General features: G+C 39.5%; 1 protein-coding gene across 2 annotated transcripts in view; it reads left to right on the top strand.

The window, feature by feature from the left end:
* Window positions 1–27,205, top strand: part of LOC146799097 (sodium/potassium/calcium exchanger 4-like) — a 611,785-nt gene that overhangs the window by 435,983 nt on the left and 148,597 nt on the right. For both annotated transcript variants that reach the window (XM_085626506.1, XM_085626505.1), the window contains exons 7-9: window positions 5,747–5,821; window positions 9,443–9,468; window positions 9,955–10,008. In XM_085626506.1, coding sequence (XP_085482632.1) covers window positions 5,747–5,821; window positions 9,443–9,468; window positions 9,955–10,008 — 155 coding nt within the window. The remainder of the gene's footprint in view (window positions 1–5,746; window positions 5,822–9,442; window positions 9,469–9,954; window positions 10,009–27,205) is intronic.

Below are 27,205 nucleotides of genomic sequence, written 5' to 3'. Positions count from 1 at the left end.
AATTCTTGCCAGGTTTGTAAATATGTGTAAAAATCTCAACGACCTCTGTCCAACCAGTTTTGCCACAAACTGCCACTACCCGCGATTACATAGTGTTTTATGTAAAGAGACTATACTCTTACTCAGCAGCTAATTTACATTTCAAAGCATCAAAGTTAATTGAAGAGGTATACAGCATGAAAAAAACACTCAACAAGAAAGTTTTTGCCTGCCAAGCAGTGGCCTGTTTACCACAACAGGGTCGTATCAGCATAATCCACCCCCTATGTTAGGGATGGCTATGTCAGGATTTTAGCAGACATTAGGTTTTGGCGAAAACACGCAGTTTTTGCCAAAATCTAATGTGTGCTAAAATCATGTGGGCTGCCTTGTAAATATCGCGATGTAAACATCAGCGATATTTTCAAGGTAGCCCATCTTGGGTACGCCCAGTAACGCCCACTTTGCATCTCATTGGAGATGCAAAGTGAGGCGTTGGGAAAAAGGGTGCTAACATGCGATTATGCATGTTAGCACCCTCTTGTAAATAGGGCGCTGGTTTTAGCTCCGCTTTTTTGGCTTACAAAGCCAAAAAAGCGAAGATAAAGCCCTTGTAAATATGCCCGCATGTTTACAATCACATTTCTCTACATTAACTTATGCAATGCTCTTCTGATAAAATGGTTTCTTGGGCAAATGAAAAGTTAGGCCGACCACACATTATTTTAATTTGGTAACACTTTTCTTTGTGTTACAATGAGTGGGATAACTAAGACTTGCTTTGCCAAGCTGAATCTTTCAGCACCCTGGAGAGGGCACATTGTTCATAGGATGATCATAACTAGTAAATAAGCTCTTGGCCTCCTGATCCAGTTCCATTTCTCTTGCCTGTTTATAGTGCTCGGTTTCTCATTTTCAGTCCCTGACAAATATTGATAAATTGTCATACATGTATTTAGTTTTTTTCTAGTATGGCAATATTCACCTAAAAATCAAAAGAAGGTCATCTAAACCTATTGATGCATTTAATGGGCAAATAATACCTTGTATGCACGTGCCTAGTTGCAGCTACTCTGGCTGCACTTGGTCCTGATGCAAAAGCTAAGAATGTACTGATTCGTTAATCTTTCCTAGGGACAGTATTTAGGGACAGTATTTCTTTTCTTTTCACTCACACCATGGCCAGACAGGGACGTTACTCTTAAAAGCTCAGATATGGGATACGGATCTCTCAGCAGGCCTTTTTGGAGCCCTTTCACAACAGGGAGTTTAAAAGGCAGTAGTTTCCTCTGCAGCATGGCTTGCATCCCAGTTCTACCTGTTTCTAATGTGCCGGTTTGCTTTGTTCGCGTCTCCCTAAAGGGCATGTGTTAGTGATAAAAACAGTTTCCCGCATGCTGCTTTGAAGATGCAGAAGAAGAACTTCAGACAGCAACAGCAACTAGACCCCTGAAAGGGATTTTAGCTGCCAATTGGCTCCCTGTTACTTATCATGTACTCTCTTTGATGTTACGTTTGATTTGTTCATAGTACTTACTAACACTTTATGGGTAGTTAATAATTCATTTTTTCATGCTGATAATGGTTGTCATTGAGGGTATGTGCCCTCTTAGGCTTTCTTATTGGAAAAGACTATGAGGGGGACCTGACATCTAGAGTTTGATATCTACTGAAGGACTTCTAGTCTAATTGAGAGTGGTCTCTCACCTTATGAGTGCAGAAACCTGTTTTTGGCTGCTTCTCTTTTTCCCTAGATATTATTCCTTTCCAGTCATTGGCCTATTTTCCAGATACCCTCTAAATGGACTTTCTTTAACAGTGTAGAGATCAGAATTTGACATATCTCAACAGTCACTGTCTTCGTTTTTTACGCCTTTTATCTCCAAAGTTAATTTAGCTACAGTATGCACGTTACATTGCTAGTTCACTTCCTTGGCAGTCTTGCTGCTTATTTCCTTGTGTACTTTACACCTCTTGCCCACTTCACTTTCACATGTATGTAGAAATCCTTCATCATTCTCCACTGGTACTAACTAACTTCATGCCAGTGTTCAGTGCATCATCATCTTTTTTAATTCTAAACTTTATAAGAACATGCTTAGGAGCTAAGTGATTTTTTCTATCACAAGGTTCAATTGATCCTTGTTGGGGCTCTCACTTTCCTATTTTTATTGGGTTCAGGTGATTTGCTGCGCTCCAATGAGATTGTGGCTCATTGAGATTCAGGTACAAGGGTGGCTTTGTTTATAGACAATTTGTATTTCAAATAGCTGTGAAGTTACTTTCTCTCGATTAGACCCTTACTCCAATGCATGAAACTCAGTTGCTGTAAATAGATTTTTATGACATTGGACCTGCCCAGCTCAAGAACGTAATTTATTGATGCAGAAGATAAAATGAATGGTAAAAATTCATTTTGAGTTCCAAAACGTGTATACAGTTATATTTAATTATAATTGATGCACATTTTTTAAAGTGCAATTCATTTAATTTCTTTTGTGCTTATGGCTTTTACTTAGCACCACACATCACCCACACCCCCTTCCTTCCAGTTCAGAGTGCAACACTGTACAGAAGTGTACAGGAACATTGAAAAGGATCATCCTTAGATAGAATTCAATCTGACAGGAGGTGTGAGCTCCTGTCCAGCAAACTTTAGATGCCACCCATACTGCTGCGGATCTGTAGCTGAATACTAGTCAGTGCATTTTTTATCTGAGCGTCTCCTAAAGTTAACGTTATTAGGTCCTACCCTCATCCTACAAATGATGGTATTACTGAGTGGCTGAACACCCAGCAACCTGACTCTGTATTGCTGATGTGTGGATTTCTTCTGGTGGATTGCTTGACTGAAGACCGGATATAGCCCTTCCAGGGCTGTACAGCGGAACCATTTTTGCATGTTGTAGTGTTCTGAATGCAATCCTTTACTTGGAACCCATGGGTATCTGCACATTCCTATAAATTTAGGCACCTTATCACAGCCTCATTCAGGAATATTTGCTGGCAATTGCTCAGGTTTTAATAGCCATTGATGTCTGCAAATTCCTGTAGATTTAGCCACCTTATCACAGCCTTTTTCAGGACAATTTGCAGTCAGTTGCTCAGTTTTAATAGACATGGATATCTGCACATTCCTATAGATTTAGGCACTTTGTCACAGTCTAATTCTGTAATATTTGCAGTCAAATGGTCAGTTTTTAATGGCCCTTAGTTAATACATAAATGCATAATGCATTAAATCAGCTGTGCTATCACTTGGCCCTTGGCAACCCTATTTTGCGATGGACTTTTAAGGAGTGACAGGGTTATCCAGAGCATGGAAAGTAGTACATTAAATGATGGAGATCATTCCCATATTACATTTCACACTTTCTATGATGTGGCTGGAAACAGGCAAAAGAGATCTTGTGGGGGTATGCCCTCCAAGTACAAGGACGACACTTTTATCTCTCTTCAAGTACAGAAAGCTATTGTAGAGCCTATGCTATGGATGACTTCTTGACATGCACTCTTAGTTGCATGATTCCTGGCCATACAAAGTCAGATGCAAATGTCAGTATTGTGGAAAACAATTGGAAATGCACCTCAAGAGGCCTAATATTTGTTCCATGGATCCATATAGGTAGTTTACAGGACGAACGCAGAGGTGTATTACTGAGGAATGACTTATGACATCCTTGAAATGGAATATTCCTCTAACCCATTGTGCTCTTGATGGCTTTGATTAAGGAGGCAATATTCGATCGACTTTAAGTTGTTTCTTGATATACTATGAATTCTTTGAGTCTATTGAGCTGAACTGCAAAATCCATGATACTTAGTCGTTTTACTAGGTTGATCATGGTCTAAGTAGATTTTATTATGTTTGTTAATGTTAAGGCAATAAAGTGATCTTTATCCTTTCTTCTCAGAGGCCTAAACCCTGACTAAACGCAATGTAAGATGTAGTAGTTTGGCTCAACAAATTCATGTGGGTTGGACAGACTGCTGGGCACCTTCTATTAGACATGTTTTGCCTTACCCAAGGTAAATACCTCCAGAACAAAAGTGGGGAGACAGAGGAAGAAGAGAGACCAGAGGGGCTTGTCCTTCTAATTTATGTCAAAAAACAAACAGAGCCTGCCTGCTATGTATGAACTTTACCTCCACATGTATGGGGGAACCTTAAGTTTTCTTAGATATTCCTCCCCCACCAGGGTTTCCCCTTGGTGGCAAGCTTCATCACTGTGTCCATCCCGTTCCACTGTGTAACAGGGCATGCTCCGACCAAGGAACCACATGGGAGCACTTATACATGTATATAGATGATGAAAAATAGTGAACAAATAGTAGTGGGGGGGTCTTCTATGTGAGAATTAGAAATACCTGCCTAGTAGGTAAGATCTTATTTATTCGGACCTCTAGATGGTATGATTACAAACAGGGTAAGTGAAAGTCATGGTAACAATGTCCCTGAATTTTTTAAGGGTTTACTTGTTTCAAGCCATGCCCCATGGCTTTTCTTCAGGACCAAATAACTAAACTCCCTGATACCGCTCCTTTTATAACCACAAAGCTGCACGCTATTAGCATGCTAAAGATGTAAAATATATACATACAGCACCAATTTGATGTTATAGCTTGATAATCAGTAAATACATAATGGGATAGTTAGTCTGCATAGATTCACTGGCTCTGTACATCATCAGACACACTACTAGTGTTGGTAATATTGAGCACGTTGTGTCTATTTCTCAGTAAAAACACCTCTTTGTGACAAATTCATGAGGAAACAGTAAAATCATATCTAGAACTATGATGAGTAGATGCCCCATTTGCAGCTATTTTCACTAGTGAAAGCGAGGATGACCCAGTGTAAGTAAATAGGTGGTTCCAAGAAAACTGTTCAGTCAAAGAACAGGCGAGAGAACCAGAGAGCATTTACAAAGGCTGGATACAAAGAGTTATATTTGCTTCCATAGGAAAAACATTTCACTCTGAACACACACACACAACACACAGAATTGCAAAGTAGCTTATCCCGTCGAGGGCTATTCTCTTCATTCTGGTATCCCATCCCATCATGAATTCAGGACTACAGGTTCCAGAAAGTGAAGCATGATCCTGGATTCTATCAACTACTTGTGCAATTGTGAAGCATGAGAGCGATGCGAACATGTATGTTCTGGAATATTCTCCCTTCAGGGATGGCACTTGCTGTCTCAGTGAGGAATACGAACACATGGGTGGCATGTTTAAATTAATGTCAGACTTTGGTATTCTGTGTTCAGTTTCTGGAAAAAGAAAGGCCAGTGTAGCACTTTCTTATGTTAGTGTGGCTCACATGCTGAATATGTGTGCCAATGATAACTTCTTTGATTTATTTTAGGAAGTTACTCCCCTTTAAAATATTGCGATATGTTATTTAAGATTTATGTGAAGAGTTCTGAATGTATAATGTCTGCCTATTAACCAGATCTAGAACAGCAAATCCCAAGTAAAATAATCAATATTTTTGAAAAAAATTATGGAGGAACCTGTTAAGCGGCCAACACACTAATGTATGTTACTTAACATTTATGGACATCAATACCTCAAGTGCGTCATCTACAATTATTTAAGGACTGCCTTGTACCACATTACATCTGCCACAGATCTATTTTTCTGTTTATTTATTAACCCTCTGCTGAAGAATAGTCGGTCGTTTAATTTTTGTTTTTTGATACTTTAAATAAAAAAAGTTAAACAATATTTAAAAATAACTTATTTGCTTCTCTCTTCTCAGGTTGTACGACTTACGTGGTGGTCTTTATTCAGAGATTCCATGTACTACACCTTCTCAATCATCGCTCTTATTATTGTAAGTTATGAATTGCTCTTTAAAACTTCAATGTATTTTCAAAATCTCTGAAGTAGTGCAAATTATGCTCCCTAAACTAAACTGAGCTAAGCTATTTAACAAGGAAAACGTAATCCACATTCCTTTCCTGTGGCGTTGAGCTTTTGTTTTGTATCCTTGTTTTTTCCTGTTCGTATGTAAGCCCACATTCAGCCACAGATGTCGCTGTGGCGAGCTTGGATCCGACAATCACATCAGGTGGGCTGTGCTGGGGAGATGTGAAGCAAGGCTTTCGTCCCACGCTCTGATCTGAGTAGCCCATCTAGGCCCTCATTAGGAGTTGCACAATACTGGCAGGGAGCAAATTCCACACCTGTAAATACTGGTGCTGTGTGGTAACACTTCGCAAGTACAGTACAATTATAAGTTATATCCGAAGGAATGGGGAGTAACTGTCTGGACCCTGTTTTATCGGGCATAAAACTGCACAAAATTCCCAGGTCTGCATGGTTTACTGCCCCCACTTACCACCTGATCTGAGCAGGTGGTAAATGAGAGCAGATGGTTTCTTTGCGGGATGGGGAGTAAGAGGTGAGAAGGGTAAAGGAGAAATATTAAGGGGAAAAAAAGCCCTGGCAGGACTCTTGCTAAAGAAGGAGGTCAGACAGAGCCGGTGGACAAGACCTGACTACTGCTGCAGCCAGAGCCTATAGCGATTTTAACTGTCTGCATTCCCTGGTCAGAAAAATCGAATCCAGTGTTCCCCACGAGGGAAAACAGGATGCAAAAACACTGTGTCCTGCTAAATAGGCAGAGTGGAAATGCATACAGGAATTCCACTTCCACTCCACACAACTCATAATGATGGCCCTATTAACGTTGCTCACCTGATCCAGACCGTACGTGCTGAAGAGACAAAACCTAAGAACTCAGGCCATGATTCACACAGGGAATCCACACTTGAGGCCCTGAAGTTGTGGGGGAGTCTCTGCAATCGTGGCGAAGGCCCTGCAGTTTTGGGGGAGTCTCCGCACTCATGGTGAAGCCCTGCAGTCATGAGGGAGTCTCCACACTTGGAGCAGAATCTCCGCCATGAGAGTTTTGACTGGGGAGACACCGCCCCAAGTGCAGAGACTTCCCCATGACTGTGGGGTCTCCACCGCGAGTGTGGAGGCCCTCTGTGAATCAGGACCTCACTATTTATCAGCAAGGCTGGCCCCAAGAACAGTTACGCATTGTTTCAAGTGACTTCTATCAACCCCAAGAATGGAGCAAAAATCTACTTTGAATAACAAGGATATACTGCCCTGGGATCATTTATCGAAGGACGTGGTAGCTTTGTTTTGAGAAACTAATTCTGAAAAGGAAGTGGAAAACCTAAAAATTTAAACCAGGCATGATGTGAATTCAGCCAGATAATGAGTGCCTTTTTCATATTGCCCATTTTTGGTTCTTAATACATTCTTCTTTTTTGCTGCCTTAAAACTTCATAGAGGACTAGTAACAAAGTACTATAGAGTAAGTGGGATGTACAAATCAAAACCCACAACTTGCACTTTCAAAGTTTCATTATGTTACTCATCAGAGTATAGGGAACTCTTCCAAAAAATTGCACCACACAACAATACGGCAAACGATAACAGAATTTCTTTTGTATCAAATGTGATCCTCAAATGAATTGAAAAAGAATTTCATAACTGTCTGAAAATTCTATTAAAAGAGATACATATTAGTTCAAGATAATTGTTGTGTGCACATGACCATTGCTAACAACTCATTTACAGAAAAATCACTACTTAGGGCAGGCACAAAAAGTTTTGTTACTCAAGGGAAAATACTTTTTGACTGCCAGCAGAAAAGTAACTTTCTCATCATGGCACAATGCCCATTAGTGACACCATAGGCAGCTTCCTATTGTTGCCTTGCCATGGACTAAACGTTTACCTTCTACATGTAGGACGTTCAGCAACGTTGCACTTAACTCTTCTATGAAATAACAATGAAGGTGGTGTTCCTTGGTGGAAATGTGCATAAACAGCCTAGTCCCATGGTTTTAGAGCCAAACTCCTGGATGTGCTTGAGGTGTAGATTACCATATTTACAATGGTCATGATAAAGTTACATTTCCAGCAAGAAAACAGCAATGGTGAATTTAAGCTGTTTTCAACCCATGAGGCAAAGCATCACTTTGCTAGAAAAAAGGTATTTATGCAGATTAAGTTTTACAGTATTTTCTCTGTAAAATGAAACCTTCATGGTGAAAGGTAAGGTCCATCTTTCACCAAGAAATGCAATGAGCACCGTGAAGAAAAATGTTATTGACCAGTTCAGACTTTTTAAAGATCCTATTTGAATGTTTTAACATTTTAAAAACTTTTGCTTGCTTCTGGAAAAGATGTACCATTTTCATAAACAAAACAAACTTTTATGAAAAAACTAAAGACTTTTAATATCTTTTCAAAAAGTTGTGTATTATGAGACACAAATAATCCTCATCCTTCAAAACCCAAAATAAATTTAGGACTTCTCAAAAAGTTGACATAGTTTGTAAAAGAAGTTGTCATGTGTACACCATTTTTATAAAGAACCCCACTTTTTGCATTTTGTGAACTATACATGTTAATGAAGTGGAGTTGCTTATTGAAAGTTCTTAACTTTTTATTTATTTATTACATTTTTTTGTGAGTGCTGCTTATGATAGACAACCACTTCATAGTTACAAATCATGCAACACAATAATTATACTTGAGGGTATTATTATGTCAGCTATATGCTATTGGGTTTACTGACTATTCTTAGATGTGGGTCATCAAAAGATTTTTGAGAAGTAGTCGTACCCTCAACATATTGAGGCATGCTTCATCATTTGACGACCTCTCACACTGGGGTAGGAGCAGTGCCGCCCCAGCTGACTCAACTAGGGAAAGCTTGTCTATCCCTAGGCGTTCTTATAAATCTCTGATCAGGACATTACACTGGGCCCTGGTTTTTTCAGGGGAGAAAAAGTGAATATAAAATATACCTAGAGGCTTATTAAAATCTTATTTATTCAACGAGTACCTCTGGTATGTCTAAAAACCTTAAAAGGAATTGGTCGTTAGGTGAATTACAATGGATCACCTGACCTCGTATTTAGGTGGTGACACATAAATACGAGGTCAGGTGATCCTTGTTGATATAATTAACAAGTGGCTGATTGGATTTTATCACAACCGTTTGCTGTACAATCTTGAGCAAGTGTCTGAAAAAGATAGTGGCTGCAAAATTATCTACTATTATAGCACCAAGTAAAAACTATTGACATCAAAATATTGACCACATAAGAATATCTTTTTACACAATTTTCAACTTGAAGCCAAAATGCTTATAATACTGCAGGGAGTGAACCTACAACGAGAAATTACAAAAACCAAAGTGCAAAGAAGAAAGGCGCTTCTGTTCTTTCTACCTCTAAGCATCAAAAATAGATGTATCCTGTGAAAACTGTTGGAGATAATGTCTCAGGTGCTTTACTCAGTCATAGTCCTCTGTATCCTTGAAAAAACTGAAGACCTTTTTTTGTTGAATTGCCCTGTGTGTTGAATGGGACAGGCTCATTTAGTGCATAGTAAACAAATACATTTTTTGTGATTTCTCTTCTAGTTCATCTATGATGAGGTGATTGTATGGTAAGTTATGTATGTTTTTAGTTACTGCTGTAAACTCTCACTCATATGTTGCTTGACTCAATTTTCCAGAAATCACCATCTGCTATATGTCCATGTCTGCTACTTTCTAGACCTCCATTAAAAATATCTGTTAGTACAAATGAGCTTTGGCCAAACACAAAACCATGCCTTCCCAGCAAAATATTTTACACACTATTTGCTTTTAGGATGAGTTTCACAAACAGCAAATCCAGCTTAAATTCACCCAAGCATCATTGGGTCATTATAAACCCAGTTTGTGCAATGGAAAAAACAAGTCTATTTGTTTTAATTTCCATTTATTTCTGGTACCTACCCTTGGTCGTTAATATGTCTTTCTCAAAGTACTTAATGATGCACACACTCCCCTTCCCCTTGTCTCAGTGACTAAATATCCACCCACCTTATGACAATTTGTGCTGGTTGTGAAGTTAAACTCTTTATTCATTAATGTTTCTTTTTTTTGAGGTGGGAGAGCCTTATACTTATCATCATGTATGCATTCTACATAGTCATCATGAAGTAAGTTGTTTTCATCATATATCTATATACATTCCTCTTATGTTCTGCCTTACATCCACTCAGTTTCCCTGTTAAGCAGTTACATTCGTGTTTGATAATACTCAGAGTGAATTTAGTGTTGGTGGAAGGAGCAGGAAGGGACCTGTCTAGTCTTTTTAAACGGGGAGGCGTGGTCTTACATACTATTATTGAACCTTTTCCAAATATTTTATTTATATAAGACAATGCTTACTATCACATATGTAGACTTCTTTCTGGAGGCAAATGATATGCAGTCCATCATTGGCTAACAGAAGATAGAAATTAGATTATGTGACAACCTGTAATGGATAACAGGTAAGTAATGGCCTATGTTGTGTTTAAGATTAATACAAACTATTATATTGTAAAAATGAGGTTATACTTTGATAATGATAGTTTAGAGTTTCTTAGAAAGAGTCAGAGACTTTCTGTAAAAGCAGTCATGGAGCGGGGAGAGAAAAAACAGATTACAGAGCAAAGGCAAAAGAAATGTAAGTAAGTTGAGCTAACGGAATGCTGCACTTTCTCACTCAAAAGTTAGGTCAAGCTTATACATTTCAAAGATTTCTCAATACCATCAGCAGCGTAACGAAAGTTTAAGGGGCCCCCCTGCAATGTACACGGAGGGGCCCCTGCTCCTCTGCTAAGTGGGCCCCCTGCAGCTCGGGGCCCCACGCACTGCGGGTGATGCAGGGGCCTGAGTTACGCCCCTGAATACCATAATTAGAATTTGTTGTAGGCAGAAATCTGTCTCAAAGGTATAGAGTTGCAATAAGTCTTGTCTAACATTTTCCACAGTTGCAGTGGTGGCTCCTCTGCTAAGGCGGAGGAGTGTGGCCTCACTGCCTTTAGCAGAGGTAAAAAAATAAAAATACAATGATAATGACTTGCGTTATTATTATTGTATTTGTTGGTGCTGCGGCATCTTGGTGAAGTGGGGCAGATCTGCTCTGCTCTCAGAGCAGGGGGAGGAGTGGTGTGCACTATGTAAGTGCACAGGAATGTTTGACTGGTCCTCTCGGGCTGCCCAAACATTCATGCGCACTTTGCATGTTCTCCATGCAGGCTGCATTACAGCCTGCGTGGAGAACAAGCCAGGCCCCCATTCCCTGGGGGAGCACAGAACCACGGGGCTCAGACAAATCACAACGCTGCATTGCAGCGTTGTGATTGGCTATGGGGAGCCCAGGTGCTTCCTGCTTCCTGTTTCCACAGAAGAAGCCAGGAAGAGGACGGAGGGGATGTGGCGGCCTGCGGACGGCTGACAGGTAAGTGATTTAATAAAAAAAAAATTAACCCTGCTCTCTCTTCTCCCCCTCCGTGTCCCACTGCTGCCTCCCGGAGCAGCCGCCCCTGCTCATTGGTATTGAGCAGTTGATATAATCTTTGTTCCCCAGAGTTTCATTGTCACTTTTTCCCAGAGAAGTAATTCATTCTAGCCAGGAATGCACTGTAGACCATTTGCCTACTTGTTTTCAGATTAAACTGATCATTGTCATGCCAGGAATTCGGGGAGTAGTAAATGTTTTCTATTCATTTGTAGCTTACTTTCTAGGGCTGGCTCTCCTAAACCTAGATCAATTCACTGGCTTCCTTCTAGTTTCTAGTTTTAGTGTTTAACAAGGAACCTTTGATTATTTGCCAGTTATCTCCCGGACAGCATGCAGTGATGACATGACATCCAAAATGAAGATAAGAACATTGTCTGCAAAAGTAACTGATTTGAATTCTTTGTTGCCAAAATTGATTTCTGAAACACGCGGAAGAAGTGAAATGAGTAATGTATCTGAAACTAGGACAGCAAATAAAAAGAAGAGAAGGGAACCCTGTCCCTGTCGAGAGGCCTGACTAGATCAAAAGTAAGATGTTGACTTACCATTGACCCTCACACAAGTCTTCGGCCTTTTGTACATTGACATCACACATTTAACAGTAGTAGGCCCCTTGGTGTACTTGTACGAAAAATATTTTAGAAAAGACTGAAAGACCTTTTTAAAATCATTTTCTGCATCCAGTGACATTACTCCTGCTGAACTATCTTTATTTAGAAGTAAAGCGAGAGATGTGACTAAAAACTCCTATGTTGTCACGTCCTATTCTCACTTTTAAAAATCTTGTTTGGGTACAATGTATTAGATTTCCTATATTGTAGCAATATTATTCTCAGATTGTCCTTCCATAAATTTTACAGTTCAGATTAAATCGCAAAATTGGTCTGTAGTTAGGAGGGTTTGTTGGGTCCTTGTCCGTTTTGTGCATAACCACAATAGCAGCTTTTTAAGCAGTATTGGTGATGCCACCCGAATTGTCAAAGTTGTGTAGCAACGATTGTTTTCCTGTTTATATATTAGTGCCCTTAATTGGTCTTGGAGGTGTTTTTCAAGAGAAGGATCTGTTGAGCTCGCATATGTTTTGAGTAGACACTGGAATTTCAAATCCTCGTTTTCGTATTTTGGATTTTTTTCAGAACGTGCATTTTGTAAAGAAAGTTAAGAATATCCTCTAAAAAGGCGTCATCCTTATTCATGTAAAGGTTTTCAAATAATTTGTCGACAGTCTCACCAATATCATGCTTATTAGCAATAACATTGTGACCTTATATATTAATGGCAGCTATATTTTTCCTAAATCAAAATCTTGGAGGAGAACACAGGGAAGTGAATAAATCCTCAATACTAAATAAATTTAAAACTACAACATATGATTTTCAAAGGTTTTAATGGAAAAAGGCAGCTATGTCAAAAGAACAAAACAGGTTGACTTTTCTGATTGAGGATTTAAGTAGGGGTTTGCAAAGTCTTTTTTTTGTTTTGCATGCAAAGTTCTGAGAAGCACCAGTTTATCATCCTTCATGACCACTGAAAGCTTTCAAGTTTATCTTTTACTACATCTGGTCAAAATTATTTTGCACAAATAAGATACATTTCAAAGCATTTTATTGCAATTATTCATATCGAAACCAGCGAAGCTGGACAATTTAGGCAGATTTTTTTATCTGCAAGTTTACTTTTAGCAGAGCTTTTCTTTGGCATAATGGTATATGCATGCCAACGGTTTCTCTTTGGAGAGCTTTGCACAATGTTATTGTGCAAGAGAAGAACACTAAGGCCTTCATTTCAAGAGGACCTTTAATGCTGCAATGGTATTTCGCCACCCAGAGTACCTAATACCCCAGGGATAGTTATTGATAATTCTAAATGTGGGAATCCCATGGTAATCTGAGTTAGAATTTGGTAGTAAGCGTGCCCTGAGAAATTGAAATTAAGGGGGAATTAGTTTTACTGCACCTGGCTGCTACACTCTTGTGTAACATGTTTCTCACCTTGCTATTAACTTTAAACTCTTGTTTAACTGTCTCTCATCTAGCTATTTTACCAGGTGTTAGCTGTCACAATTTCCAGGAAAGGGAGTTTTTATGTGTGGTTTTTATCCCTATTCAGACCTACCAGGATATCAGACCATTGTTTAAGAAGGGGGCATTTGGCTGCCTGATACTGCATTTCTGCAGCAATTTGCTCCACATTTTATTGAATTCATTAGCTATTTATTAATATTGGCAAAATATTTAATTAAGGATTCAAGTTCAAACCAATTTTTGTTGCAGTATTCTTGAAGATTCAAAACCTACCCAGCAGCTAAGTGTCCCAATATCGTAAGTGACACCCTCAACAAGCCCTAGATTTTTCCATTCAAGGATTTTGAGGCATCAATTTCAATCTTATTAGTGAAAATACAAATCCCAGAATGGATTGCGTGATTGATTAAAAAAGACTAGCTGAAGGTGTCACACTTTAATGAATGAATGGGAAAGCTACAGAGCACACTTCCACAAGGAGGCATCTAGGCGCTAGGAATGAATGATTGATACTGATTAGAAGAAAAGTGAGGACTTCTATAGAAAACGAAGCCACATATGAACATTTCTGCTTTATTATCATTTAGATTCAATAGCTCATCCAAGTACCAGGGCAGAACCAACCTGAGCTTCATCCAATAGTTTGCCTTTTTCTAGATGATTCGAAAGTTATTGGACCAGATCTTTCTCCCCCAGTTTGGCACCAGTGGAAGGAGGGAAATAACGCCTGTATTAACACTTCATGTTATGGTGTAGGGCTAGCTTCTTCAATAAAGGTTTGACAACATTCCTCTTCCAATCACTAGGGGCAATGCCCGAGGAGGAGGAGGCACTAAGAAGCAAGGTTAAGGCGGGAGTTATGGCAGAGGGGGCAGGATGTGCATGAACGTAGCTGGACAGGTGTCATTTGGAGATCCATATTTAATAGTCGGCAGTAATTGATGCTTTTTGACACTTGACACAAGGATGGTTTGCTATGAATCTGTCATGCACTCTCTACAAAAGAATGAAATACTTCAGATGAGACTTGGCTGTGTAAACAAAGAGTGAAATTATAGGATACAGAAATCAAAGACTTGCAACAGAACTAGAATGTGAATGAAGAAGGAAATTTCAAAGAAAGCTAAATGTAGATAAAATAAGCGCTGTAGCATAATGTAACTATGAACACCTTGAAAGACAAATAGGGAATTTGGGCCAGATGTACTAAACATTGGTCGCAAAATACTGCTCGCAATTTGCAACCAGTATTTCTGCGACAGTGTGGACTTTTGGAAACCAACCTATGTACTAATATGTCAGTACACAAAATTCTGAATAGTGGGTCGCAATGCAACGTAACTCATCAATATTCATGAGGTAGGTCGCAAATTGCAATACACTATGATTGTATGCCATAACAGGATGGTGGGCTGGTGCGATGAACAGACCACCGTATATGTGAACTAATTTAAAATAAAGTACATTCTTTTTAAATGCATCTCATTATCATTAAAAGAAACGGGTCTGCAATTGAGAAACAAAATATACTTTCAAAAAAAGTTTAAGAGTCTACATGGTCCTGTAGGCCAGTGCCCACCCCCAAAGAAAGATTTTAATTTACATTCACGAAGAGGAAAAACGTGCACCTACAGATAAGCCAGATCAGTGAACCCAGTTTCATGCAAGTGTATGTGGGTCATTCCCATACCGCCTTACTGACTGACGTATACAACACTGCATTTCAGCATCAGGATTGCTACTTAAAGGCTCGACAACTGAAATACAGAATATAGACAGCCTGCGCTCCGCAAGACACAGAGTGGCTGTTGGAAACCTTAGAGCAGGCCCGGGAGGGACTCAGGGAATGGGTTCAGAGAGGCAAAGAAGAGAGTTGAACAAGAGCAGAGGCACCTACAGTGGATGGAGCATAATGACAGTATTGAATGAAGAGATAATGTGTATAGAAACAGTAGCACAAAATGAAAGTTAAAGATATAAGAAAGGAGAGCTGTGGAGCAAGGCAGGGTATTAGCGAAGCAAGAGTTGCAAGGGAAGCCAGGAACAGAGTGGCTGCATTGTGCAAGAAAGTGGGCTAAATCCTATGCTTAATTTGTGCAGGTGTTTGCAGGTGGTAGGCATAAACACTCATATTTAGGGACTTTGACTTATTTTTCATCATCAAACATTCACCCAGAGCAAGTCAGAGAAAGGCAGAAAAGGGAGAAAGAAGCATGTGGAGGAAGAAAAGCAGAACCTAAAAGGAACCCACAAGAGTTAGGTAAAGAGAAAGAAAGAGGTCTGAGCTGAAGTCAAAACTACACATCTTTGGTGCTTAATAGTTGATAACCCAAGCATTAAGCAGCACTGGTAGCAGACCCGTAAAACATTATGCCATTCCACAAGCTGCAATAACAGAGAGCTCAAGGAGTTATCAGAAAAGTAGGGCCTGCCAAAATATTATTTTTGCGTCATTAAAGGTATGGGCTAACACGAACCCCCTGGGGGCAGGTGTCAAGAGTAAAAAGACTGTGGAGTGTTCTGACAGATGATGGAGCAAAAGACTTCACATGAGGATTTGAACTCAAAACTGGATCTTGCTGTCTTACATCTTGCAATAGAGAAAATGAAATATTTCCAATAGAGATCGTTGCTATCCTCTCCCTGCTCTATCCCTTGCACCTGTAGGACGCTAGCGCCGGGACACTTCCGTTGGAAGTAGCTGTCGCGCTCTATAAATACATAAATAAATAAATAAATAAATAAAATGTGATGGACCCACGATCAAAAGTCCCAGATTTCTTCAGAACAGCAAGTAGTAGCATATTAAAAATGTTGGCACAATGCTCTAACTTTGGAATTTCTTTTATGACCACCTACCCCCACGACCCATTCTGGTCTAAAATTATTTGGAAATATATCTCTGACACATAAATATCTTCCATTTCTACGCTAAGAAAATAGGCCATATTTCTACATAAAATAAAAGAAGAAATCATGCTTTTTCTCAGGTCTGCTTTGAACACGATTGGTACTACTCATTAAGATAAATATAGGTGTGGGAGTATTTACTCATGTGTATATAAACCACTACACATAGCTATAACATTAAACTTTTTGGTATTCACCATTTCCAAGTGTAGATTTACACCTAGTTCTAGATGCACTCCTCATATCAGTGGATAAAGCCTCCTACAACATGATTTGAGAGTGTAAAGTTACTAATAGTATGTCTGCAGACATTGGAGGAGGTCAGCAGAGATCGCCCGATGGGACAATTATTAAATTTGATCATTTAAAAAAAAAAAACATATTTTAGAAATATTTTGATGTATAATATAAAATTAAATTATTAAAACAGATTATTATCCTTGAACTATAAAATATTACAGCACATTAACTCATCAAATGTGTACTAAATAATCAAATGAAATTTAATATTTTAATATATAAATATTTTTTAAACAATAAACAAAAATTCTCACTCTCACTAGCGTTGAACATACACACACACACACACACACACACACATATATATATATACACACACACATCACTCTTGACATAATCTATGACATAATTGATATCATCAATACAACATCTGCAATGACCTCATTAATAAAAAATACTGTACAAGCCTGGGTAGGAGTTATAGTTACTTCAGTAAACTATAACTGGTGAATTTCTGTTTTTTTTTTTAGTTTAAAATGTTACATTTTAACTGACATTTTCACCTACCATTTTTACCTAAGTATATATATACATACATATATGAATGAATTATTATGTTTTAAATATTGAAATTATTAAATATTTTAAACTTATTTATAGTATAGTTGAGCCTGGTCTAACACCTTTAGTGCTGCAGTAACTTAAGCAATGTAGTTAGTTATTGCAGTCTCTTTATATTTCTCTAAACCAGTCCCATTTAGTAGTAACTATTCCCAGTTTTTTAGCCACCACCCATTTTCTTCCCACATTTACTACATCAACATATATCTACATGTGCGGAGTTCTCTGCCACCTTTGCAGAGAATTGTGAACAGAAAAGATACAGAAGGAGGAGATGGAGCTTTCTGACCATAGTTTTGTGAATAGCATTGTGTAAATGGGCCACCACTAATACAGATAAGATATTGTTTGAACTCATGTGGAATACCAGTCACATACAATAATCGCTGTCACATGCGAATCACAACATGAACATCCCCTAAGTCACTATGAAATGCCCCACAGGCTGGTCCTGTCCTTCAAGCTGCTCTTAACTTCAACCAATAATGGCAGTGGGTTTTGTTGCCTTTAGGCCAAGTACCCATGCTGGCCTAGTTATCTCTCCTGACCCGGAGCACATTATTATACACAGTAAAATGAGAGTAGGAAGCTAAATCCTGCAGGCATGGGCAGAATTCTAGGCCTTTCATTGCATGAAGGCCTCCCACTATAGGAACGCACTGACAGCATTACTAAGATATGATCTGAGGGAGAAAAAAAACATCAGTTCTTGAATATGTCTGAACAGGATTATTGCTGTGCTCAAACCACTTCCCATGAGATCTGCCATTTTTCAGGTGAAAGGTGCCCTAATTACAATCTAGACATTATCAAAATTCTCAATATAAGAAACCTGAAATAAAAGATATGTCCATGTCATACGCTCCAATCTAAAATATTTGTAGCTATAAAATGTTAGCGGGTAGAAACTTGAGCCTCTTACCATTTACCTCACCAAACAGAGCGAGATGACCATTCCAACCCCTTACTTAATTTGTAACATATTTGAAACTCTCTCTAGGTGAATAGTAGTGCTTTGTGGGAGTGCCCATGTGAGCAATGGAACAGAAAATACTTTGTACACATCTGTCTGGTGTCTACTTTGATACATGTGAAGAAACCAAGATCAGTGGTAGTAGCACCACATACTTTCCCACATTGTTCTGCCAGTGTGCACCATTTATCCATAACCTGATGGAAGATTGAGAGAGAGAAAGAATAAATGATGCCCCATGCAGATAAAGTTATGAGCCTGTCTTCCCTGACTGTCAATTATGTTGTGCCACTCAATGCAGAATCAATACGGTGCTGGGGAATCTGACCATCTGAAAACTAGGTATGTCCAAAATTAATTTAGTATCTTCCTGATAACAACGTTCATACCTTTTTCTTCCATCCTGTACTATAATCAATGCAATTCCCAAGTGACAAACTACTCTTATATAGAGTGACAAACATGAGGATCCATTCAATATCTGGTCTGGATTGGAAAGATTGTTTTGTGACACACCCTTTGTGGTTTAATGAGAGCTTGCAAGGAAATAGAAACCATAAAATGATATAACCAACATACCCATGTGTAGTTCAATCCTGCCTTGTCTGAGGGTACAATTCGGGTAGTCCTGGTTGCCCCTTGCAACAAAGACAGCAAAGCAACAAAACAAGTGAAAAAAAGACCAGTGGCATCACTAGGTGGGTGCGGACCGCACCGGGTGACACCATCACATGGGGTGACACCGTGAGCTTCTGCTTTAAATCGCTACATAAATCAGGAACCCGTTACCTGGCCGCCGGCCAAGATTATTGTCCAATTAGCTATACGACGTCGGCGTCTGGACGTCGACGACGTTCGAAACGTCACTCACGCAAGGAACGCTTTTGCGTGAAGCCCAGACGGAGAAAAGTTAATAGCAGAAAATCCACGGTACAGGTGAAGGGCAGGTAAGGAAAAAGTCGCGCGTCGCAGTGGGGTGGGTGATTAAAAAAATGCCACATACACCACCAACCGGGCTGTATATCCCAGTTGACCTCTTACAAATGGGTTCTACTAGGTACAATTCAGAGTTTGCAGGCAGCAGGTGACTGACCGCGTGCCTACTTTTCCCACACCAATCTGATAATATTTCATCATCCAATTCAGATATTTTTCTCTTTGTATTCTGGCACTTGTAGACCTGGTATTTTTGTAGGCTAAAGTGGATTACATGTGACAGAATACAAAGAAAACCTCAAATGATGAAGTACTCTGAGACCTTGGACACGTGATGGTTCTAGTACGAGCCCATAATAGCACGGCAGGAAGTCTAACATCCAAAAATGATCAGTCAGCAACTGAATTGAAGCGAGTGATACTTTAGATAGGAAGCTAGCAAAAATGCACATTGCTAGCCACTCAGTGTCATCTGTAATTTATGAAGTGTTTAGTTGTGTTTAACTTTTAGCCAATGCACTTTGCATGCTAGGCATTTTCAAGGCTTTTTCTAGAGGAAGGACTATAAGTCCAAGTACGCAATGTGTCATTTTTAGCTAAAAAGCTGCAGTTGGTTAAAGATGCTGCACAGGGCATGGGACAGTGGAAGAAAGTTCAGAAATGGCATAGATTTAGGCAAAAAATAAAGAGCCTCGCATTAGTATGCCACTCTGTACCATTGGAGACACGGTGTTCGAGCCCGGGGCTTTTGATTAATCAATCTGGTGCATTCTGGGAGTTGTAGTTCTGAGTCATGTCAGTTGGTGAAAACAATTGTATTTCCGCAATTGTCTCATTTTACACGCATGTGTCAATCTGAGCATCCTGCCCACAGCGCACTGTCATTGTGTGGTGTCTTCCGCAGACAATGCTTTGGGGTTTAATGAGGACCCTAAGATTCAAGTGTTCATCAGTACATAATATGATGACTTGCAAGCAGTGTTGTTTAGGGCCAGAAGCCAAAAACAACGTTTTATGGCCGTAACCTATATTCAGCTCTGTAGTAAACCCTTCCAAGTAGATATGTGGAACTTTCTTGAGGAGGAGTTCAGAAGTGTTGCAGTAAAACAGTGCAATTTTTTATTTAATGCTTTATGTTGTCATTATTTTCAGAAGTGTGCTAAGTTTTTATTATGTGAGTGAAGTCTTATGCAGAACCCTTTCATTGCCTTGTCTGTAGCTCACAGCGCTTCCCGCTTTTCGGCCCTGATGCAGTGTTTACTTTGTAGATGCGCAATATTTCACTATGACTGGTAATTGGTGCTGACAATAGATGCACCACTTTACTTTAGAATTGGAGGAATGTTGTCGATGTTGTTGTTTTTTTTTTGTTCGTTTTATTTCAACAACCTGAAAGGGGTGTAAAACTCCTTATTTTAACATACCCCGTGCATAAAGCTGTCCGGGCCAAGTAAAGGAATTGTAGTATTCTGTGAAATGACCTGAGGTTTGCACAAAACAAACCCACATTTGTACACCTCATGTTTCTTAGCGTAGTAAATAGCAGGGCTTGCTTAACTTTACCAATATACCCCCCTCTGGAGGATGATCACTGAGCTGTTTCTGATTGGGGTGGGGAGAGCTCTGGACTAAACAGATATTTAGCACCCTCCCTGCAGCCTTCCTTCACAAAGATGTCTACCTAAAACCTATTCTGAATGGTTCCTGCAACCAAAGGGTTCAGGTGATTCCAGGGCCAGCTTTAGTGCTGATGGTGCCACAATCTTTTTTGGATCCCCCAATGACAGACTTCCTTCGCAGATATTCTCGAGGTCCATCATGGGGTAAGTCGTGAGGGGGTGACACCATGAGTTACCGCACTGGGTGACACCAACCCTAGTGACGCCACTGAAAAAGACGGACCTAGGTAGAACGTAAGAGTAGGTAAAGGGACTGTTTTGTTATGTTTGGATGTGGAAATTCGGCTCTAAGCCGACCACTTCTTGAGGCTCTGGGAAGTATCCAACTGTGTGCAATTCCCACAAGATAAAGGTAGTCACCACAATGCCTGATGAAAAAATGAAAGAAGGCCTCATGGACTGGAACATTGCTCCTAAATCCTGGATTACTCCTAAAGCCTGAATTATTATTAGAAACAAATATGGAACACTAAGTCACAGGAACTGGTGATAGTATACTAGGACTCAAGTACTAGTATAAGAGGATACATGAGTGAGTTAATTGGTGCCAATGGTTATAGATGGCACAGTATTATACAACCTGTGCAAAATGGACTTTAGAAGGCCCAAGTTAATGACCACAAAGACCAGAGATTAAGAAAACTTTAAATTCTTCATAATTTCCTGAACACTCCATGCAATGAGTTTCAACAACTGCTTTGAAGGTATTCGAAATTCTAATTTCAAATATCACCTATGGACTGCTGTTAATTTGCAGAATCATTGTGACACTGGAAGGCTCTGATTTTCCACAACAGATGGAGAAGGAAAATGTGATGTTTGGTCTGGTAAATGCAGAATGAGTTGGCATAGTTGAGTTGAGCGATTGAGTGGCGGGGTAACAATGTCTGAGATCTCTAAAACATCTCAATACAGGCAAAGCAGTTGCACATGCAGCTGTATAATGGGAGCTGATTCCTGTCAAGTTGCTTCAGTTGGTGACTGAAATGAAGATAGGGTTGGTATGTAGAGGGGAGGGGTTATTGAGGAGTTGTGGATGGCAAATGCTGCACTGTCCTTGAGGTTTATTGACAGCTGCAGACTTGGTGTTGTCATGAAAGAGATCCCTGTGGAGTGGGGGCAGAGATGCCAGCCTCTAGATCGAAGGTGCTGCAGGAGTGTCATTTTCTACACCCCCTCACCTCTCTACTTTATGTGCACAGATAAGTTTACTAATTTAATGTGGGTGCGGCAACATCTTGATAAAACGATGGTGATTCTAGTTACCCAAATAAGTGGTGTATGGTTAAATCCAGAAATACCGGAGATAGGCGTGGTTTAATTGTACCAACTGACTGTGCATGGCTTTAAATACAATAAACAATAATGCGTTTAAACCCCTAGCAGCTGATGGTGGGCATGAATTACACACAGGAGGAAAATAAACAGGTGTGACCAGTTTCAAAAAATAAAATAATGCATTTGTTTCTAAAGGTTTAACCTAATGTTAAGAGCAAATTAATATTGTTATAGAATTCACTAAAATCCAGAATTGCATCAGAGAATCTGATGCAGTCACTGCTTTCCAGGAATATTCAAATTTGTAAACATGTACACATAGTTAAATTTGGATGGTGTACATTTACGCCTCTGCAAATTTCTAGGAAAAGTAGGTTGGCACTTGATAGCTTTCTTTCTTGCTTTCAAGAAAATATTTTCCCGGTGTGTGGAGAAAAATGCCCTTTCCCCACACACATACCAATTTTGGAGGTGACCGCTACATATTCTGACCTTTGACGCAGATTTACCCCTGCCCCTGAAGAAATCAATTTCTGGCCATATCCAGGATGGCAATATGCTTGTTATATGGGCATCTGTTTGTTAATGACAAGGTATCTTCTACCTGGGAGCCCACTCTCCGCTCCTGGAATACTATACCGTGCTGGTATAATATCACACCTGAGTCAACCCTTTTACAGGAATAGATTCATGTGTTGTGATTGCACATAATTCATTTCGAGTAATAAAAGACGCTATTTTCACATCTCAGTTCATTCTTTGTATATAAGTGTATTTAAGAATCAGATCTACAAATTTTGGGGATGTTTTTCTCGACATATTTTCCTTAAAACAAAAATGCTAAAGAATTCTTAAAGGGATTGGTTGTTGATAATTTGTGGGCAGAGGACAGTGGGAGATCATTTAGCTGCCATTTATTTAGCAGCTAATTATTGCTCATAAATAATTATATGCTTTCCGTAGTTCTATTCTATCACTAAAGTATTTAAGAGATTTGCTGATCTTTTTGCTTTTTGTTTCTGGTATTTTGTGATAATGCCGGGTTTCCTAAAATGGGATGCGTCCTTCCTGAGAGCTTCTTCTTAAGGTGCTGCTCTTCTGGTCTCCTTCTCATATTCTGCAGAAGTTTGTATTATGCATGTGGTGCACAGGATTGGTTTTGTCATTGCTGCGTTGCTGGCATTTTAGAGGATCTGTGTTGCTTTGGTGGCTTTATTTGATTTCATGTGTGCTGGCACATTGCAAGCTTCCTTGTCTGATTTGGCCCAAGTTAGATATTGGAAGTATGGTTGCCTTGTTCGGATTTGATTCAAGACCAGAGCTTGCATGTGTGGTTGGAAGAGCATATGTTTGTATAGAGTTGTGTATGGAGCTGTTGCTTTCATGTCTGAGTTTCTGAGTGGTGCTCCAAAGTTATGAGAATGAATACCTGCCTTTGGAGCTTTGCTCTCATTTTATATCCTGAGGTGTTTTTTTCCAGTTCCATGATTTAGTATATGAGAACGAGCTCTTGTCGCTATCTTCCCTTGCTCCACCAATGCCTTTTCCACTTCTCTGGGTGAAGGTATGAGGCTGAATGATCTCTTGTGGTCTTTCAGTTCTCTTTCCTCGCTCAGTGGAAGCTTGTTCTAGGTTTGTGACCTGAGGTATGAAAATGAATGTTTTTTATGTTCCTTCTACATCCTGGAAAAACTCTTCCAATTCTGTGGCGATGGATGGCTGATCTCCTAGAGTGATTTCTTTTTTCTTTCATGTACACGAGAAGAATATTACACATCATTGGAAACGTATCCGAATGAACCCTGAAATTGATTTTCTTCTTCTCCTATTGAGCGAATTCTTCATTACCTGAGGGCTAAGATCACCTTAAGTGTCTGCTGCCTTGTCATGTTTAAGTGAAACTTCTTCAATGTTTTCGTAATACAAACTCTCCAGTTGGTGCACTTGAGTTGTGATTGATGTCATTGCCAGCAGAGGTTACCAGGCACCAAGTCTGAAGAGGTCACAGCACCAATATCATAAAAGTGAGCCCTGGAATGAAGCGAATTAAAGGAAATGAAATATGTTTAAAAAGGTAAAGCATGAAAGTGAGCCACAACCGAGTTCTCAGGTTGAGTCGAGAAGCTTGAGAGATGGTCGTTTGGCACTGAGATACTCATTTTGAGTGCGCGTATGATCCTACTTTTCTTCCTTCATTTCCTTCCGATTCTAGCACAAAGTGCCTTTCCTATGGAACAAAGTGTTAATATTTTGGAGGGCGGCTTTATTTCTATTTCTATCATTCAATCTACCTAGAGTCCAAATATTTTCAGGTAAGCTATTTACAGATTCAAGACCCTGAAAACCTTCCTCTGTAGTTTCATACCCAGCAGCCACGTTCATTCTTGCATGACCAACAGAACATGCTAATTTTTCATTTTTAGGGTGGGGGATGGGAAATATCTTGTTGATTCGAATGCCTATCACCTTTTACTTACTTGAACCTTCTCTTAATACTTTCATCCCAGGTAGTAAGTTTCCAATTAACAAACCAGTCCCACTAATTCCATTGTTCTTTATACTGAACTATTGGAATCTTGCTAAAACTAAAGTGAAAAAGAGCCTTTGTTACAACGTGGCACCAGAAAATGAATCTATCTGCTGACTCATACCACTACTCTTTTGTGAAAGAATACTGACCTGTAATGGAGCAATTAAGTCACAAATCGTGGTTCCTTTTAAATAGTATTCTTCATTTAAAAAATCGGACCCTAGAAAGACCGTGAATTCCTTTATGGCCTGTAGGATTAAGTTTATTTTTAGATAGACTGCTGGTCTTCCCAAGAAGCTGCTCTAAACTCTGTGGAAAGCCAGGAAAGTAATTTGAAAATGGTTGGTGTATCAAAAGGATGCAAAAAGAGCAAAAGAAGTGGGGTTTTCCCTATCCAACTAAATATGTTTGACATACAAAATAATAAAATATCTTTCGCTGTTAAATGATAAAAAGTTGAAATCGGCTGCATATTTCTTTGGTGTATCCAAATATAGAAGCAATGTGCTGCAAAATAGCATATTTTTATGATTGGAGTGATTGTTATTGCTGTTAGGCAGCGAGAAACAGTTTTTCAAACGCAGAACTTCATAGGCCTGCTTCTCCTGGGGGAAATGTAGTTTCGTTGCTCACGCCCACGCATAGGAAATCAAACTGCATGGCTTGACAGAGGGTATTGGCTGCATCAATCAATGTATATTCTTTCACGGGAAGCGGGTAATTGCGCTGGACTTTGTGCAAGGAATACTTACAACAGGATACGCTGCGAAGCTGATTGTAAATCAGGGGTCTCTTTGTAATATGCAACAATTAGGATGGCATGCCAACAATGCGTTATTAATGTCCTTGCCCAGTATTATTATTATTTTTTATTTATATATTTTTTGGAGTGTTACAGTGAAATATCATGCAGTCTGTGAGGATTTTCAGTGTTCCATTGCTTTAGACTCAGTCTCCTACAGAGGTTGCCATACACTGCTGAACGGCATATCTGGGGCCTTCTGCAGTAATAGATGGCTGCCTCAGGGTTCTGCCTTACTTACCTCTCCGTATTGCAGCAGACGTCCTTTGTGAGTCCAGCTTGGGGCCACTGTTGTCGCGGGCACCCTTGTGGTGGTAGAGGTGCCTGCTGGTTAGACCCACACAGATTCCCCTGCTCCACAAGAACACATGTGCACTCAGGTTGTATGACGCGGCAGTAAGCCCTCGTGCAGTCTATGTCCATTTATTTTATATTCTCTGGCCACGACTGGCCAAAGGATAATCTGGTGCACATTCGGATGAGGGCAAGGCCGGGTGGCTCACTACAATTGCCTTATTAAAGTTTTATCTGGAGTTACAAAATTCTCAATAAAAGGAATTGTTTTAAATCAGCAAAGGGGATTTCAACACAGCTTTTTAGGGCATCCTATCCACCAGAGCAATTGAAAGGGTACCATGGACTGTGGTGCAAGCATGGAAGAGTGTCCACACTCCCCCTGCTGCTTGGGTAATGAAAGACAGACATTATTGGGACTCTGTGGCCCCTAAAACAGATGGACAACAGTGCCACTTCACGCGCAGCACTATGGATAGCTATCCACTGCATTTGACATCCAGATCTTCAATCTCTACAATGTCTTATACAGCACACATGCGGACATCTCAACATTGTTTGTAAACCAGCAAGTAGCTACAGACTCCCATTCTTTTCATTGGTGGAGGATAGTACAATTCCACTGATGGAATGAATAATTGTGCACTGCTTTAAATATAAAATTAATTTTATTTCTTGCTCAATAGGCAAACTTTTCCTGCAAAACAAATCTAGCAGTAAACATCGCCTACAAAAACAAAATTTGCTGGTTTTTCTTCCAGATGTGCTAACATTAATAATACTGATTTCCTAATTGCGATTTGTAGAGAATCGTGATTAGGAAATCAGTATTCTAATGTATGAAACAGTTTTAAGTTTCATTTGTGATTCATAGTGTGTCGTAAATAGACCTACCTCGTGCATATTAATGGCGTAGATCATAATTTGCGACCATCACAGGGATGGTGGCCTGCTGGGGTCAGCAGACCCTGATGTCTGTAATTGCTTTTTGTTAACGCAATCATGCAGCCAGATTTACTTAAAGGAAAACGGGATGCATTTAAAAAGAAAAAAAATTACTTTGCAGTTGAATTTTTTAAGAGTAGACAGTTGTCCGTGGAACCACTGCCCGCTCCTAAAAAATATTTTTCTTTACAATCTAAAGGGGGAAGGGATCCCCAGGGAACCCTTTCACCTTTGCAAATGGGTCACCACCAGTTTTAAACTGGTGGTAAAGTATTACTGTTTTACGACCAGAATTCGGTCACAAAACAGTTATACGTACCATACCAATTTAGTATTTGGAAGGGACGTCCTAAAAACGACCCTTCCAAATACTGAATCGCAAATGCAAAATACAATTCAAGCATTTTTCTGGTCCTGAATCAGGCCATTTGCGACTGCAAAAATGCTTTGCACATCTGGCCCAAAATTCTGTATTGTTGTATCACAGTTGTTTTAAAAAAAAAGACTTTGCAATAGTTATGAAATTTGCACTTTTTTTTAATACTATTTCACAAGTATGCAAAGGGAAATTCTCAAAATTCCATACACCTCAAGTATTGCTATTGTATCTCCT

The sequence above is a fragment of the Triturus cristatus genome, chromosome 9 (genome assembly GCF_964204655.1).
Source record: "Triturus cristatus chromosome 9, aTriCri1.1, whole genome shotgun sequence".
Lineage (NCBI taxonomy): Eukaryota > Metazoa > Chordata > Amphibia > Caudata > Salamandridae > Triturus > Triturus cristatus.
The sequence above is the reverse complement of the archived record's forward strand: the minus strand, read 5'-3'. Positions and strand labels throughout refer to the sequence as shown.